Raw genomic sequence first — 19,014 nt, 5'->3', positions numbered from 1 at the left:
AGATGAATGTAAATATGCATAAGCATTTTACATGACACTTTACAAATGTTCAGTTGTGCAAGATCTACAGTGCAGGAAGCAACAGCAGCAGCCTTGACAGATAGTTATCTAGCTTCCACTTAAATACATCCAACAAAGGAGCGCCCACCACCTTTTGAAGCAGTCTGTCCCCTGCCCAAGTTTCTCCAAACACTTACCTGAAGCCTGCTTCCCTGCCATTTCCACCCCTAGTTTTTCCAGAGCAACAGAGAATAAATCTGGTCTATCTTCTATGTGACAGCCCTTTGGATATTTGAAGATTACTATCATGTCTCCCCTTACTCTTCTTTTCCAAAGGCTCAGTAAAAGCAACTCTTTCAATAGCTCCTCATAGGATAGGCCTTGGTTTCCATCCATACCCCTCACCATGTTGATCATATTCCTCAGGACATGTTTCAGTTTATCCGTCTTTAAATGTTCAGCACTAGATAGTAGCATTCCATATGTGGCCTGGATAGCACAGAATAGAGCAGAACAATTGTTTTCCTTGATCTAGACCAGTGTTTCTCAACCACTGTTCCGGTGTGCCGCGACGTGCGGCGACGAGAAGGGCAATTTGCATTGTCACGTGCCTGGCGGCCGCCAATATACAACACTGACACGCCGGAAAGCAATATTTCTCCTCCTCTTTCCCAAAGCTCAGTGCAAACGAGCCTGGCGGCCGCCAATACACAACACCTACCCACCGGAAAGCAATATTTGGCAAGTGTTTCTTACAGTCATCATTATAATATAGGGCGGCACAGAGTTAAATTTTTTAACTTTTTTAATGGTGGTGTGCCTCGTGATTTTTTTCACGGAACAAGTGTGCCGTGGCCCAAAAAAGGTTGAGAAACACTGATCTAGACACTATGCTTCTGTTACCTTGCTTTATATGCGGCATTATCATAAATTATCACAAGTGTAAGGATCTCGAATACAGGTACATTTTGTGGTAATCAGACTGAAAGAAAAGCGAACCAAGTCAAATTGTCAGTAGCCAAGACAGACTATCAAGAACATTCAGAACCAGTATTTGAACTGCATTTCAAACAAACTCGTATATGTTTTTTTTATAGAATTTTACTACATCTTAAGTTTTTAACTTGGCACCCAGAACATCAAACAAGGATCCTATTTTCCTGTCACACCCAACTTGGAAAAAATATTTTTTATGTATTTATGGTGTTTCCTCTGTGAAATAGTACTATAAAGTCTGTCACGATTTCTATTAATTTATCCAACAATACTACAATTACAAGAAATACCTTCTTAAATAAAGTATCAGTTTCCAATAAGACTAAAAATAAGATCACATTTTAAACCTCTCCTTGAGTTGTTGAATCAATAATTCTAAACGGGGGAAAAGAGAAATGCTTCTCTTAATCCAAGAAAATTAAGACACATACACACATTTGGACTAAGCATCAAATATTCTGGAAGCACAACTTGTGTTTTTTATTTTAGTAGAGGTATTTAACATTAAAGAAAAACAATTTAAATATACTTTGTTCAAAAAGAAATGTGATTCATTCCATTTCTACCATTTTAAAAATTGTTCCATTACTGGTAAGGCCTCAAAGACTATTAAAAAAAACAACAACATATGTTCTTTCCCTATGAACAAAGACACTTTTGTCATGGTGGTGTGTTAAAATCTTCATAAGGCCCAGCTGCTTCTAAGGCATGGAAACAATTTTTGGCTCCTCTGACATTAAATGGGAGATGTACTTATATCAGGAAACACCTACATGTGCATTAGCCATCCTACTCCTTACAAATAGTGAATGGTATTTTGCTTAAGGATGATATACTTTAAATCCAATTTACCCTACTCCCACCCTGTTATACTTTGCCATCATTTAACCAGAACTGCACCCCACCTTTGTTGCATCTTTGCCAGCTGTCCTCCCACTTGTTATATGAATTGTGACATACTATTTGAACAGCTTCTTAGCATCCTTTGTTTGGTGAGGGAAGATTGGTGGAGATCCATAACATGGCATTTTCTGTGACAGCCTCCAACTTTATGAAAAGTGTGTGTGTGTGTGTGCAAGCAAAGAACCAAGCAAGCAGGGAAACTAGCAAGTATGAAAGTTTGGGGAGGGGGCAGGGAAAAAAATAATCATAAACATTGACAACTTTAGCTATAGTCCAGTCAGCACTCACCAGATGAGATCGCAACTGAAAGGAGTTAATTACATTTTAATAAATATTTAAATTTATTGACATTATTTTATTGCAGAAGTTATTGTAATTTTATTACAATGAATGTTACTTTAATAAATCTCTTCATTTTAACCACCCCAAATTTCTTCTGTTTTTATATGATAGTGAGAATTATCTACTGTTTTTAAGCCTAGATACTAAAACTTGCCTTTGTTTACTAGTATGTTTATTTTGATATTCAGCTTTCTTTTTCCCAGCTGTACCAATTGGCAAAAACTAATTGGGGACCATAGGGCAGAGAAGTTTGTAGTCTATCACTAATGTTAGGCATATTTTATCATTGTTTGAATAAAACTATACCATTTATACTTTTATATTTCATGAAATACCTAACAGTACAATACTATGAAACATTTCATATACTTGTTGTAGTAAGTTTGGGTTTGTAAATAAGCACACTTACTAGTGAACACTGTGGACCTTACTTATGAGTAAGCATATCTAAGTCTGTATATATGAGTACTGCATATATGGCTTATATTTCAATCTTTCTGGGAGTATTTTTTTTTCTGTGGAGAAATGTAAAAAAAATTACCCTATGACTTTCAGGTTTCCATGCATTTTACACCTCTAAACAGGTTGACAAACCAAGATAGTTGGAGCCATTCAAAATCAGAATTCAGTAGTTTCCCAGGTATATGCCCATATTTTACCTGGAAACATTTAGAGTCAAGCCAAGTCAGAGAGAATAAATCAGCTGCTAGAAAGAGGGGGAGAGATGGGGGAAGCAATGTTGTAGGTTAGGAGAACAATGTTGCCCCTCCTCTTCCCCCCACCCTACAGTTTTGAATGGTTCAACCCAAGGGCACCAGTGTTGAAACCATGGTTTGAGTTCCAGTGCACCCTGAAAGCATTTGAAACAACTTATTTTATTTTGGGCGTTTCATTTTAGGGCTCAAATCCTACCTCTGTTCATCTACTTGTTTTCTTAGTCTTAAGTAATACAACTTGTTGCCTTCCACTGCATTACTCAGTTTTCAACATCACCATTTGCAGAAAGCTTACAAATGGTATAAAGACATCACCCTATTCATCCCATGATCAAGTAGTGAAAGGTATACAACTCTGAACATGGAGGTTCAATTTAGTCATCATGGATGGAAATGGAAGGGCCAGGTAGGTGGAGTTTTGTTGGCTGTAAGAGAATGGCTGAACGAGGATGGACTCGTTGGGCTTCCACTTTCTGGAGGCACTAACTGCCACTGGGTATCTGTTTAATTTCAACTGTGTGACAGCAACATCTGATGAGTTGCTGGAATGTAACATCTTAGTTTTCCTAATTCCCCTTGTACAATTCAAAAAAACTTCATTAACTTTTCTTTGACATGAAAAACAATTTAAACCATAGATTCCAATACATTCTTAACAGGCAGATTGTTTTACAGCCAAGTAAGACTCTACAAAAACATCTGCACTCATAAAAGATTGGTTGGTTGGTTTTTTTAAAAAGCAGAACATACCTGGCTCTCTGATGCAAAGTCATTCAAAAGGGGCATCACAAGAAGCAAATCAGACTTATACAGTATATTAAATGATTGAGCTCTGTTGAAAGAAAGATGTTTGGTTGACACATTTGTGTTATGGAAGGAAAAGGCTTGTATCAAATGTTATCTCATTCAGCTGTTGGGCCCTAGAAAGAGATTAAGACAGTCTGTCACGGTCCGGTCGGCGGGCGTCAGGACCAGAGGCAAGATGGTGGTGAAGAAGCAGGGTCGAAGGCAGAGGCGAAGGTCCACGGGGCACGAAGCAGGGCGAAGGCAAAGCGAGGGTCCAGGAACAAGAAGCAAGGCGAAGGTCCACGGGGCAAGAGCAAGGCGAAGGCGAAGCAAGGGTCCAAGGAGCAAGGAGCAAGGTGAAGGATCCAGGAACAAGAAGCAAGGTGAAGGTCCACGGGGCAGGAGCAAGGCGAAGGCGAAGCAATGGTCCAAGGAGCAAGGAGCAAGGCGAAGGATCCAGGAACAAGAAGCAAGGCGAAGGTCCACGGGGCAGGAGCAAGGCGAAGGCGAGGCAGGGGTCCAAGAAGCACGGCAGCAACAAGGCAAGGGTCCAAGGAACAGGAGACCAGATGCAACCAGGCAGGGATAGCGTTGCTGTGGCAAAGAGCTGAAGGGAAATGCTGGGCTTTTATCCCTCCCAGCTCCTGCCACCAGGTGCAGTGAGATCTCAAGTGGCCTCACCTGGGTGATTACTCCTTGCTTCTCCAGCACAAGTTGAGGCATGCCCCAGTCCTGCAAAGCACTACAGGCCCCAGAGCCTGACTCCTGCCCACACTCCTGACACAGTCTTGGAAATAAGTGTTACAGAGGTGTGGTGACACTCACACTGTCTCCTGCCTACTCCTGCGCAAACCCGGAAGTATTTTCGCCGTGTGTGTGTGCGCATGTGCAAAATGGCGCTTTGCGCAGCGTTCGGTTTACGAACTATTCGGGTTACGAACTGCGATCCAGAACGGATCACGTTCGTAACCCGAGGTATTACTGTAGATTAACAACGGAAGGAAAAATTCATACCTACACAACTTGAACCCCAACCATAAATATCTAGCCTGCACATAAGTTTTTAATTCGCTTGTATTCTTGTTTTAAATCTAGAATTCCCCAAGTCCAAATGCCACATACAGCTCTCTGGGTGTTAATCAATTGTTTAAAATCCATATGTTTGAACTGTCTTAGGAGACAATGGAAGAGTGCACCTCTGGGCTGGGCACAGTGGCAGCAAAAGACATGCATCATTTGCTGCCATGCTACCCCCGCCAAACACCTGATTTGCCCAGCAGCGCAGGAACAAAAGATGTGTTTTTTTGCTGCCAGGTGAATGTGTTTGGCGGGGTAGGGCAGTAGCAAAAGATGCCTCTTTGCTGCCATGCTACCCTGCAGGCCCCTGATTCGCCTGGCAGCTTTCTTTTTCTCCTGCAGGGCTGGAAAACAAATGGTGCCTAGACATTTTGTTTTGGCGCCAACAACCTAGGTCCTGGAAGCCACATGGCTCCTGACATTCCTATCCTAGTTTCTAACACTGCAGACTGCTAAAAAAAATGTGGGTAGGAGTGCTGCAACATATAACAAAGTTATGTGTGCCAATAGTTAATATTCCTGGTGCAGATGTAAGCTGACATTATTTACCTCAATACAGATAAACTGTTCTGTTTACATACTGCTAGCAATAGCCAACTTAACCATAATGAATATACTGTATGTTTTTTATTCACTTAGCATAGTTTTGCAAGCCTAAAGCAGACTATCCCAAAACGTTTTTCGTAAAAAATAAAATAAAATTGTATTTTCCATTTAAGGCTCATAAATATTATATACACACACATACTTAAGTAGTATATTATTCAGAAATCCATCCAAATAAAAAGATCTACCATCAGAAAGAAATTCTTATAGTAATTTTTTCTAAAGCATTCTATACCATAAGCAGAATTTCTTGTCCAACACTTTTCAGTACTTCTTATAAACAACAGGAATAATCATCTAGAAAGTTCTGCTGCACGTATCACATTGAAAAGAATGTTAGCTGGGTTATTCCTATTGCTGTAATAGGAATTAGTAAAATTACAGTTGCACCAGAGAAATGTAATTCTAATTTTAGTTTTGTTATGAAACAGAAACCCCACTGGCTTCTTTGAACATATATAATTTATTCTGATCAAGAGATCAAGAATGCAAAGTAGGATACATTTCAGATTCCCTACAAAGATTAAACTTCATAACTACAACTTGCATTAAACAAGTTACAACACTGAGAAAAAAAAATGCATAAGCGTATACTATAAAGCAATGCTTTCAAAACTGTGTGTCACAACACGTTCGTGTGTCAGCTGCAGTGTGTAGGTGCGTCACGCGTACGCTCCTCACGTTGCTCCCGGAGCTGGAAAGTGGTTAGTTTAGCCTCTGGTTTGCTAGTAAAACTGAATTACTGAGCCGCGAAATGATGCATGTCTAAAAACTGTGTCACCAACATGAAAAGTTTGGAAAGCTCTGCTATAAAGTCTACACACAGAGAGTACACATGTATAGAAGATTAGTAGAACACTATATCAGGATGTGTGTTTTTTTAAAAACAATTAATTCTCCATTGACCCAATTAATAACCAGGAAAACTACTCTTACATGCTTACATTCTAATGCAATGACTAGTATTGAAATATTTCATGAGGTTAATTAGCTAGGACAAGCAACAGGACAGTCGTTTCCAGTTCAGCAAATCCAAATGCTGACTCTCATTCCTGCAGATTTTTCATCTGCAGTAAGCAAATGTTTTTAAACTAGCATAAATACACAACCTTCATGACACCCAGAGCAAAAAAATTATCTCATTATTATTACTACAGGGGGGGGGGAATCGGACTGAAATCAGTGAAGAACTATATTGGCTCTATTTCCACTGCCAGCTTTCATAACTGCAATTTAACATAATACCATAATCAGCATCTCCTATTGTATCCTAGGATTTTTTTTAAAATGTAATATTCAAAATATGCCTGGTAAAAGTTTTTGCATAGACCAAAACCAAGGGAAGATTTGATCCACAACAATTTCCTGAAAAAATGTAGGTTTCCAAATGAGATCTTTGCAAAGTTCTCATTTACTGCTGACCCTCTCATAGTAAATGTCTGTCAAAGTCAAAGCTCCCCTAACCCATAATACCTGCTGAATAAGAAGAGCACTTTCCCACTACTCCTTATGCCTCTACAGATGCTCCCACAGACATGAGCATAAACATTTCCGTCTTTATTTGTTTCTAAAGTGATAAAAGTGCAGGCAAAGGAGATGTTTAGCTATTCCATCATTATAATGCTGAAACACTCCACATCACTGAATCCTCACACTGAATTACCAGCTATAATGACTAATTTTGCCCCAGCAACTGCACTATGAAACTGGCAAGACTATGGTTGGTGATTTCTCTGCTACATTAACTTTCTCCAGACACCCAGTTTAACTCTGTCTCACCTTGTACATCTCCCACAGTACCAAAGATTGCCAAAAAATGCACTCCATGTAAGCTCCATTTTTTAAAAAAACAACAACACCAAAAACAATAAAAAGCAGAGCAAATAAATCCTACTGTTGTCACAGATCAACATATGAATGAATACATGTATTAATAATGTGGAATGTAAGGAATTAAAAAATGCATTGATTGCTGCTTGTCCCCACCTGCTGCAAGCAACAGTGCCTGGTATCAGTGTCCCTTGTTTATTTTCCTATCCCTGGCATGCCTTAGTTTTTTAGTGTTTTTTAAATCTTTTTTCCTTCTTCCTTCCTCCCCTCTCCTCTCCTTTCCCCTATTATCTGAGTGCCAGACCATGATCTGAAGAAACATGGAGGCCAACACCTCACTGAAACTAAGCAATCTGATGGGAGATCACCTGAGAATCACATGTACACCACTTTCAGTTCCACTGATGAAGAAAGGTGGGCTATAAATTTAATAAATACGTAATATTAATACATTTGTGGGGGAGAGAGATGGAAATGGAGGCCCATTGTGGGTATGATCTTTGTAACAAAAGTTGATACTGAGCATAAAGGAGGTAATTCTGAGTTACTTGCTTGTTGGAGATTACTGTACGTAGCCTACACTGTTTTACAAAAACAACTACTAATAACAAAAAGAACCTTTGAAATCTATGATAAGTGTAAACTGAAAAAAGGCAAATCAAGTTCAGATACATAGAACAGAAACTCTCACTTTTGTAAAACCTGTGATATTTTCTGGAGCTATTTATTCTACCTAAAACTTTTCAGCAGCACAGATTCATTCTTCGCAAATCTTCACACAACCATGTGGAGATAGTTTGGGAGTACTCCTGGATACAACCCTGGATGCTCAGGTGGCCACTAATGCCTAGCTTCAACTGATGCACCAGATACACTGTTAGATAACTTGGTTACAGAGGTCTAGGGGCAGAGGCGGTTTTAAGGTAGTGTGATGTGTGGTCGCACTGGGCACCACCCTGCAGGGGGCGCCAAAACAATGCTGTAGAACTGAGCGGGCAGGAGGGGGACCACTGAATTTTAGCGTTGCACAGCGCACCACTGAAATATGAGAGCCCAAAGCCCACCACTGGTCCATGCTCTGATAACCTCCAAATTGGATTCCTGTATTCTGCTGTAAGTGCGGTAGTCCTTGAAGATACCCATAGTACTGAAGATGCGGTTGGCACATAATATTACTGCCCATTTCCTATGTGAAGCAGCAAAGTGGAATTCCCTAACACCAATCTTGGAGGAGGTGCTGCACTGCACTGCACTGGCTGTTCTGTAAGCTACTGGGCACAATTCCAGGTATTGGTACAGTACTTGAATATAAATCTAAATGATTCAGGGCCTCCGAGTTTGAGGAAGTGTCTCACTCAGTACCACCCAACGTGGGCTTCGTTCAGTAAGCCCTCAGCAGCAGCAACTCACTTGTGGAACTTCTAGTGCATATTCAGATTGCTGTACCCATTTGAGCATCAGCAAAGGGTGGTTCTGTTGATATATTTTATTGTGCTGCTGACTGCTTTGGATTGTGATAATTGTATCTCATACTGCTTAATTCATTTTTAATGTGTTGTTCACACTATTTTTATTGTTTTATTTTATGTCTATTGTTAACCACTCTTCCTTTTGAGGACAAGGGGGTTATAAGCAATAAATAATAACAATACCTAGGAATGCATATAATTAAATTAGCCTGAGGTCACAAGGCCTCTACTACTCTAACAGTTTGAAACACAGGGGGGGGGAATCCAATTATTGTTCTTTTTCTTATTATTTTTCTTACAGTTAACTGTCAGTAAACAGTTTCAATCACAGCAATTCTACACTCCTTTTGCTTGTCTGCCAATAAACACTTTAAAAATACCGAAAGAGTTACGGTAAGCTTTCCATTAGTCAGGTCTATCCCCATTCCGCAACTGGTGTGGTTACAGTGGGTGAACTAATTAAATTCAGGGCATGTATGGTATAGCAACTATAGCTGAACATTTTTGATCTGCCGTAGCTATTGAATTATTGAACCTCAGGGAAGGGATGAAGAGAATCAGCAACATGAAAGGAGTATTAGAAATATTTAATTATCTGCATGCATACTCCATAGGAGACCTGATAAATCACTCTACAGTTCTCTCTCTTAAAAAAGTGTGCGAAATCCAAAGTCACAGCTAAGAAAAAATGGTTCAGACAAAGTTGAAACTACATAAGTTTAACAAACCACATGCTCTCCTCAATACACCATATTGAAAAAAATACATCAGAGAAAAAAGTAGCAGAATTTACACATCAGCTTGGAAAAGGGGGTTCAGTCATGCAATACAGTATCTAATTGATAGGTATGCAAAATTCACTGGTCGAAATTACACTTTTACCACTGAAATTAAATCCCCAAGGATACCTGACTGATTATAAGCAGGCATATTGCTCATAATCATATCCAGAAACCGTGATTAAGCTGAGATGAAAGTGATCGTCCAAAAACAACAACACCTTAACATTAAATTCTTCCAACAAATGGAGACCTAAGCCTAAAGAATAGCCGGGACAAGCAAACCAACAGCGAGTAGAATCTGAAGAAGTGTGCATGCACACGAAAGCTCATACCAAAATATAAACTTAGTTGGTCTTTAAGGTGCTACTGAAGGAATTTTTTTATTTTGCTTCGACTCAGACCAACACGGCTACCTACCTGCAGCGAGTAGAATAGTAAAGCAGGTGCTTGTAATGTAATGTTGATTTCATCTGACTAACTTTTTAAAAACAGGTGCTATTCAAAGGGGCGAGGGGAGAGGCAATTTGGGTCGTAAAGGGCTCACGACTTAGCACAGGCTCAAGAAACCCCATTGGATCCTTCTCCGTAAGCAACCCGTGGATTCCTTTCTTCTAAGCTTTGCTCCGCAAAGAGAAACTTTTGCACTGAGTCGCCCCAAGAATGACTTTCAGGAGATGTCAAAGCCACCACCTGCCTCGCAGCCAAGGCTGCGCCACTGAGTAGCTTTCGCGCCCCCGCTCCACTTCGCCCAATCCCACCCCCCAAACCCAGTCACTCACCAGTATCCCCATGACATCCGTCCAGAGTCTGGAGAAACTCTCCGACATGCTGCTGTCCTCTTGGGGTTCGGCGCCGGCGGCTTGTTCCTCCTCCATAGTCGCCTCCTCGGAAAGCGAAGCTCAAGGCGCGCGCTCCCCACCGGACCGAGACTCTAGCCAAGGGCAACGCTGCCCGCCTCACGCACCGCCGCCGCCGCCGCCGGCTCAAGCCCTGCGCTCAAGCCAGACCCTCCGCCGCCGCCTGGCTACTCCATCATGCCGCCTCTTCGCCTTCCCGCCAGGCTCCAGCCCCAGTGGAGAGCAGCGGAGGCGGCCAACGTTTCCCTCCTGCAGCTCCTTCCCGGACTCAACTCTTGGCACGTCTAGAAACTGCCATGCCCCGCACAAACTTTGCCTGCTTGGAGCGGTGAGCAACAGGGTGGCAAAGCAAAGCTGGCCGTGACCACCTTTCCCTCGCTCGGGGGTGCTCAAGGGAGTCGTGGTCGCCTCTTCGGGGAGAGGGAATCGCTTCCCGCAGGCACAAAATAAATCTGGCACCAAAGGAAGTCTTTCGTTAAGGTTCCCCCTCCTCAAATCAGAAGCCCGGGCTGGGTTTTCAGCTCGTAGGTAACTCCAATTCTCTGCCTCCCCCCTTTCCCTCTACATGGGCTCTTCCATCTCCACATGACTGCTCTCTCTGTCTCTCTCCAGAGAAAAGAGCTTTAAGCAACAAAAGGTGCTCTGATGTCAGCCTCTTCGCATGGCAATGAGCCCCAGACAGGCGAACAAATCGCCTGTTGAAAGAGCAGCCTCGCTGAAGGTTCTGGCCGACTGGCCCAAGTTCTCCAGTCGCACCACGCAGACACGCACTTAACACACTTGCCACTCAACAGGGTTAATGTTTAAGCCAACCCAGCTTCCCGCAAGGATTCCAGGAATGCCCTCTTTAAGGTTTCCTTTCCTCCTTCTTTTAGGAACCCTTCTACTTGAGTCTGGCAGCCTAAATTTCAACCCACCTCTGTCAGAAAAACAAGCTCTCGAAACTTAGGCTGAAAGCCTTGCACTTTTGTCTGTGTGCCCACCATGATGTTGGCTTGGTTTCTTCAGCACAGGCACATTCTGTAGGAGGGTCTCTCACGTTTCAGCATCTCAGCAGGCTAGAAAGTCTCCTTGAGAAATAATAGTGTGTGTTTTTGGAGCACAATTTTTGTTTTTTACTGCTGCACAATAAAGGTAATTTTATACTTTGATCAGAGGCAAAGCTGTACTGCCAATCACAACTTCCTGATGTTTGTGGCTGTATTATTATTAATCATCATCATCATCATATGTGTGATACATGTTAACATGTCTCTTTTGTATGCACACTAAAGTTGTACTTGAAACATTTTAGGTGCATGCCTAAATGCAATGAGTAGCTTATGCATATGTTTTTGATAGTAGTGCTATCAAGCTCATACCAGCTGGCTCTGCCTCCACCAGCACACCTGACTTCTGTGCACTGGAAAGCATGTGTGTATATTTACATTTGTATGTAGATGCCAATGCACGTAGGCTCTAATCACATATAAGTGAAGCCTAAACATGCTGTGGGGGGTCACTATGCACATGTGCCATGCACATGCAAGCAGCCGGGGGGGGGGGGGAGAGAGAATCAGCCAACATTTTAATGATATGCACATTCCCCTAATGTAGGAATGTCTGCATAAGACCTGAGAAGTGGAGCAAAGTAGAGCACGCACTCAGATGTTTTATGTTAACTCATCACCCATCTCATCTGCTTCTACTACTCACTACAATGGACTAGCACCCCCATCATATGGGTTACTGTGGTTTCTCCTACAGGAGCTGGGAATGCAGAATGGTGGCCTGGAGAGGGGACTCACAACATGATGACACCGAACTACATGTAGATAATATGTCCAAGTCAGTAATTACTGTTCATATACAGTACTTTCAGAAGTTTTATTCATTCCTTGGGAAGGTGAGTTTTCCAGCTTGAATTATTCAACCAGGACTCAACTATAAGGTTTTATGTACACACAGTATATTAATTGACAGTATATGTCGTTAACAGAAAAGGCACCACATTACCATGATCCAGTGTTAACAACTGGGAAGATATTGTCCACCCAGCTTCAGTTCTAGTGTTCTGAAGTCATGTAACACAGGGGTTGTTATGAGGATATGAGGAGCAGAAAACCATATACACCACCTTGAGCTCCATTGAAGAAAAGGTGGTATATAAATGTAATAAATAAATATTAAAACCCCTCAGTACTCATTCACCACAAGCAAAACATTATACTCATGAACATGCCTGTTCACAGAAGCTATTTCAAAGACAAATATTTCTGGGGCCCAACTACATCAAAGAATGTGTCTTCTCTCCCATGATTAATTCATTTTCCTCTTAATATGCATTTCCTTAAGCATTTACCCTGGGACAATATAGACTGAATACAGTTCAATCAATAGTGCATGAGACTCTTAATCTCAAGGTTGTGGGTTCAAGCCCCAAATTGGGCAAAACATTCCTGCATGGCAGGGGGTTGGACTGGATGACCCATGTGATCACTTCCAACTCTGCGATTCTGTGAATAGCTTCGGTCCCTACAGCCACAGCAGGTGTTGTAACTCTCCAACGGTTTGACTTTACCCCTGAAGGTGAACCCTTCCATTGCCTCCCAAGACAGATGGATGCCAACAACAATAACAACATGTTCAAGAAAACTCATAGAGGATTTTGTGAATGAGCCAACAGAACCAACAAAGGTGGGGGGTGGTTGAAGAACCCCACAATTACTTGTTTGTGCAGACCAGGGTGGCAAACAAAGCCCCAATGACAATGTTCAGAGGGAGGAAGAAAAGAAACTATTGTTAAACACAGCTACTTTATAATACAGAGGGCTTCAGAAATGACACAAGTGAAGCAAACAAGCCAAACACCCCAATTCCTAACCATGTTTATTTGATTTCCAAGCAATGGTGCTTAAGATAGCAACCTAATGATAGCAACATTTTATCCACTTCTTTTTCTCTCCCTATTTCTGGAGGGGTAGCCATGTCAGTCTCTTGCAGAAAAAACAGCAACAGTCCTGTGGCACCTTTAAGACTAAACATTATCATGGCATGAACTTTCATGGATTCACACCCACTCTGTCAAATGCATAAACTGAAATCCCTTTCTAGTGAATTATAGCCGCACAAATGCCTTAGGAAGGGGGAGTGTAATGATCTATTATGCAATTTTTAAAAACAGTTGTTTATGGAAGCAAACAGTTCTTTATAAATAAACTATCTCCCAGGCTACATGGAAGAAGGATTTTTTAGGTTATGGTTTGAAATTAGACAAAATTAGGACACATTATGCTAAACTACTGTGGTATGGTCAGTCTCTACTTCCTGTCTCAACTCCCACCGGGACTCAAAATATCTGGATGTTTACACATAGTTCTACCATTTGCATTTCAATTAAATGGTCATCAGTAGGCGTTGACACTGAACAAACACTTAATCTAATCAGGAAGTTTGCACTTTTTAAAGCTGATGTTTCAGATATACAGTGAACTTCACGGAATTACAATGAATAGGCTAGCACTGTGAGTTCTTTTACATGAGCAAAATATACCCACTGTCCTTTCCTTGCTGATTTCATCCTTTCATTGCTGATAACACTCTTTACTGTTTTATACTCTGGACAGTCTTTTAAAAGCAGACACTCACATGTATCATGCATACAAAAGCCAAAAATTGTACATGCCATTCATAAATGATACTATGCACACAAGAGAGTAGGCAAGTGCATGGTGTGGAGTGACATGTGTTGTTCTCTAATTCAGTACCAAACAGAACACAGGTCTCCAACCCTGTCCATTTATTGTTTCCCACCACTTAAAAGTGTGGTCCTATGCTTTGGCGGATTTATGTATGGCGAGCATCTATGTGACCTTGCACCAGCACCATCCTCATCCTATTAGCCATCACCCTGTAATGGTGTGGCTATGTAGCTCTGTACAAAACCGAGGCAGCAAAACTGCCACTGTGCAAATGTACAGCACAAAGCTTTGCATGACTAAGCAGTGGTCAGAAGCATGTACTGTGGGAGAAACATATTAGTCACCATTCTATCAATATTACCAAGCCTAGGGCCCTTCTTTGTGCACCCAGAAAACATGACTGTAATTCAAAACTCAGTAATTTACTACATGGCAAGCACTAGGGAATCTCTATTGGCAGACTATACTAACCTGCAGTGAGTGCTTCGAAGCCCCTTGAGACAGCATGCGGCCACTCCACCCTGCAGATGAGTCAGGTAAACAGGCTGGATCCCAAATAACAGGAAGGGGGTCATCATAATACAAGCATCTTTGCCAGACAGTATCTAGCCCAGACATGCTGAAGCATGCTCAGCATGGAAAACCTTTCTGCTTCTGGCAACTTTCAGGCTGACTGTAGTGTACTTACCAAAACACAGGAATATTTGAAAGAAAGTTGAACATTTATATCAGGAGTATAGCTACTATGGGCAAAAGAGAGCTACAGGAAGAAGAAAAAGGGAGGGGGGAGAGGAGAGGAGAGGCATTTTGCCTTCCTGTGGTGATTGTTGTTTTGATGTCATTGATATGCACTCTTAACTGGAGCTGGGCACTTTGTGGAGTTTACCTTAAAGTTTAGACAAAAGTAAAACATTAGTCCAAAGAATCTGCAATAAACTCCCTCCACTTGAAGCTCAACATAAAAAAAACTAAGATCATGGCCACTGGTCCCATCACCTCCTGGCAAATAGAAGGGGAAGAAATGGAGGCGGTGAGAGATTTTACTTTCTTGGGCTCCTTGATCACTGCAGATGGTGACAGCAGTCACAAAATTAAAAGACGCCTGCTTCTTGGGAGAAAAGCAATGACAAACCTAGACAGCATCTTAAAAAGCAGAGACATCACCTTGCCAACAAAGGTCTGTATAGTTAAAGCTATGGTTTTCCCAGTAGTGATGTATGGAAGTGAGAACTGGACCATAAAGAAGACTAATCGCCAAAGAATTGATGCTTTTGAATTATGGTGCTGGAGGAGACTCTTGAGAGTCCCATAGACTGCAAGAAGATCAAACCTATCCATTCTGTAGGAAATCAGCCCCGAGTGCTCACTGGAAGGACAGAACCTGAAGCTGAGGCTCCAATACTCTGACCACCTCATGAGAAGAGAAGACTCCCTGGAAAAGACCCTGATGTTGGGAAAGATGGAGGGCACTAGGAGAAGGGGACGACAGAGGATGAGAAGGTTGGGCAGTGTTCTCGAAGCTACAAACATGAGTTTGACCAAACTGGTCCATGGGGTCACGAAGAGTCGGACACAACTAAACGAATAAACAACAACAATGTTCACACAATGCTGATTTCTGCAAGCCAGAAAGGCTTACAGTTCACAAAAGTTTCACTGTAAGAAGAAGCTTATCAAGCAGAAAATCCAGATATTTCTGTCTGTAAATATGGTCAATGTGGCATTCCTGAATTATGTTTAGGTCCCTCTGGAACTCAAGAAGTGTAATATCTATGAGGGACACACTTATTTATTCCATAGGATTTTAAACTGATATACAGTAATTGAATATTTTAGTATACAGTATATGTGTGGCACTAAAAGTCAAATATATATCATATTAATCTACTATACAGCTATTTATTGTTTTATCTTTTTGTAAACCACTTTGATTACTTTTAATAAACAATCAAGTAGAGTATAAATCTTATGAAATAAATAAATAAAATTCCTGGGCCTCCTCTTGCCTGCTACATTTCTATTTTCCCTTCCTGACCCAGTTTCAACATGCCCCAGTTCCAATTCTTCAGGATTGCCTAACAGGCTTAGGAAAGGTATCTCTTGTTCCTGTCCTGTCTTCCAGAGGTATTTTCCCTACACATGGCAGCCTCCACATCTGCTCCCACATCTGCTACAGTGAGGCTGTGCTTTGTTTGTTGCTTCCTGTATCCGCCTGTTTTAGAAACCAGCCTCTGGTACTCGCTGCCCAGCTTTGATTGTCTGAAGCCTATTCTGCAAAGTGAGCCCAGAGAAAGAGAAGGCTAGTTTGCCCCCCAGAGTTGCGCTGAACTCGACCTCCACCTCCTAATTTCCTCTTATGCCTAGCTCCTTTTTGCGTGTTATGGTGTGTATGTTAGCTAAATAACCCTAACCACAAACTAATTCCCTCACACCATCTAAATGCATATAGTTACTGAGCTACCCTTGTGGATATTAATTGCTGCCCAGCTATTCTCCATTGAAGTGTTAAATGTGTCTAGCTTGATTCTCTGGGGCGGGTGACACTCAGTTTTTAATACCAGACATCACCTTGCCGACAAAGGTCCGTATAGTTAAAGCTATGGTTTTCCCAGTAGTGATGTATGGAAGTGAGAGCTGGACCATAAAGAAGGCTGATCGCCGAAGAATTGATGCTTTTGAATTATGGTGCTGGAGGAGACTCTTGAGAGTCCCATGGACTGCTAGAAGATCAAACCTATCCATTCTTAAGGAAATCAGCCCTGAGTGCTCCCTGGAAGGACAGATCGTGAAGCTGAGGCTCCAATACTTTGGCCACCTCATGAGAAGAGAAGAATCCTTGGAAAAGACCCTGATGTTGGGAAAGATTGAGGGCACTAGGAGAATGGGACGACAGAGGACAAGATGGTTGGACAGTGTTCTCGAAGCTACGAACATGAGTTTGACCAAACTGCGGGAGGCAGTGCAAGACAGGAGTGCCTGGCGTGCTATGGTCCATGGGGTCACGAAGAGTCGGACACGACTAAACGACTAAACAACAACATTACCGTAAGTTACTGGATACGTCTGCCAAAAAGTACCATACTATTGCCAGCACTAAAAATCCTACTTCACAAGACTCATTAAATGCATGTATGCAAAGCTCATTTCTGTAGAAGAGGCTTGGTACTATTGCTCTTCTTTCACACGTTGAAAGTGACTTGTTCGAGCTAAGCAGTAAAATTACTGCAGAAGAAGGAACTGAAACTAGATCTACCAGGAAGTAGTCCAACAGTCTATTCTATGGATTACACAAATACTCATCGGTATTTGCATTTATTATAGGATTTGCATGGTGGTGGTTTATTAAATTTCTATTACATTTCATCTGAGGAGCACAGGGCGGTTTGGAATATAAAAACACAGAAATACAAACCATAATGACAAACAAAACCATGAATGCACAAGTTGCCAATGAAAAAATAGCATTAAACACAGATAGCATTAAACATAATGAAGAGAAATGACTTATCAGTTCTATTAAAGATGCTGGAATTACAGTACTTAGTAACATACTACATGCCATATTATACCATGTGACACATATCAGAGTCTGAGCTAAGAAGCCTTCAGCCCAAACACAAAAATTCCATCTGTGGAAAGCAGTTACCCAAGAAGAACTTTTTTGGGTGCATACATATACATAATTTGATCCATTCAATTTCACAAACAACAAAGGTCAACTGCTAACCAAAAGTGCACTGCAAACCTATGCTCATTTTAAATCTTTAAATCTACAGATCATAAAGAGGTGTGCCAGAGGCAAAATGCCGTCATCTCACAATATTTAGCCAACTCTAAACATAGACCCCTAGGACTGTATCAATCTTTCTGAGTCAGAAGGAAAAAGGAAAGGATCATATCCTTTTGTCCTGCACACATGTTCACAACAATAGCCTCATGTCCTGTAGACCTCTGATAATACATGTCTTATGCAATAGCAGCACTTAAAAGCCACTCCCATTACTACACAACAACTTTCTAACCAAAAATCAAACCTGATTTTTAATCCCAATGTCATAAACATAGTTTCTGTTTTCTCTAGTTCTGTTTTCCCAAGTCTTGGTGGGCTACAGGCACCACCACCTTCCTCTTTATAGCTGGTTTTTATAACCCTCCAAGCCTTGCTATTTCATCAAAAAACCCAACACTGAAGACTATTTCATAATTTATTAAGTATAAAGCTGTATTTTCTACCTCTCTCCCATGTATCATGCATTGAGTCTTCATGACAGGTTCCCAACAAAGTACTGCTTGCAACAAAAGAGTAATCTTAAAAACACACTTATTCAGAAGTTAGTTCTGTTGAAGACCATATGGCATATTCAAGAGTAACCACGTTGATGACAAATGAGTAGCTAACTCATAACAGCACAAAATGAATATGGAAGGCTTCTTGTTTGCAGAAGAGTTGTGGTGGACAGAATACAAATAAATAACAAATAATGAAAAAAGCCAGAGACAGATGGGAGAAGAAATGGCAGCAAGGACATATCAGGAAATAAATGCAATGGTTGATAGAATTCCATTCCCATTTTCCGTGCCCCCTTTCACTCAAGGGGATACATTTTCCTGGGGAGATAGTACAGTAAAGATCTACAAAACAAGGACAAGGTTAACTTCAAAGTGTCACAATCTTCATGTACTAATCTAATAGTGCAATCCTATGCATGTTGGCTCAGAAGTAAATTTAGTTAAATTCCCATGTTAACGTGCATAGAATTGCAGCCTACATATGACAGCCTAAACAGAGGAAACTGCACCAGCCTGAACAAGAAAAAAATCAAAATGAATTATTAATAATTATTTTGTTCCGCTTCAATTTATCTATTTGTCTTAAATTCCACTTCACCAAGCCACAAAGATTTACTGGTTACTGCCAACACATTTAACATATTAATAACACAACATGCAGCACTAGACAGTAGTTCAAT

At 41.2% G+C, this 19,014-nt stretch overlaps 1 protein-coding gene across 3 annotated transcripts in view; it reads right to left on the bottom strand.

The window, feature by feature from the left end:
• SASH1 (SAM and SH3 domain containing 1) overlaps positions 1 to 19,014 on the bottom strand; it is a 522,525-nt gene that overhangs the window by 111,840 nt on the left and 391,671 nt on the right. Inside the window, exon 1 of one of the 3 annotated variants that reach the window (XM_035108793.3) lies at positions 10,287 to 11,099. The exons of the other annotated variants lie outside the window; for them this stretch is intronic. Coding sequence (XP_034964684.3) covers positions 10,287 to 10,382 — 96 coding nt within the window. The 5' untranslated portion in view covers positions 10,383 to 11,099. Of the gene's footprint in view, positions 1 to 10,286; positions 11,100 to 19,014 lie in introns of those variants that run through there. 3 annotated transcript variants of the gene reach the window in all.

The sequence above is a fragment of the Zootoca vivipara genome, chromosome 3 (assembly GCF_965207765.1).
Source record: "Zootoca vivipara chromosome 3, rZooViv2.hap1.1, whole genome shotgun sequence".
Taxonomy (NCBI): domain Eukaryota; kingdom Metazoa; phylum Chordata; class Lepidosauria; order Squamata; family Lacertidae; genus Zootoca; species Zootoca vivipara.
This window is presented reverse-complemented; position numbering and strand designations above follow the sequence as displayed.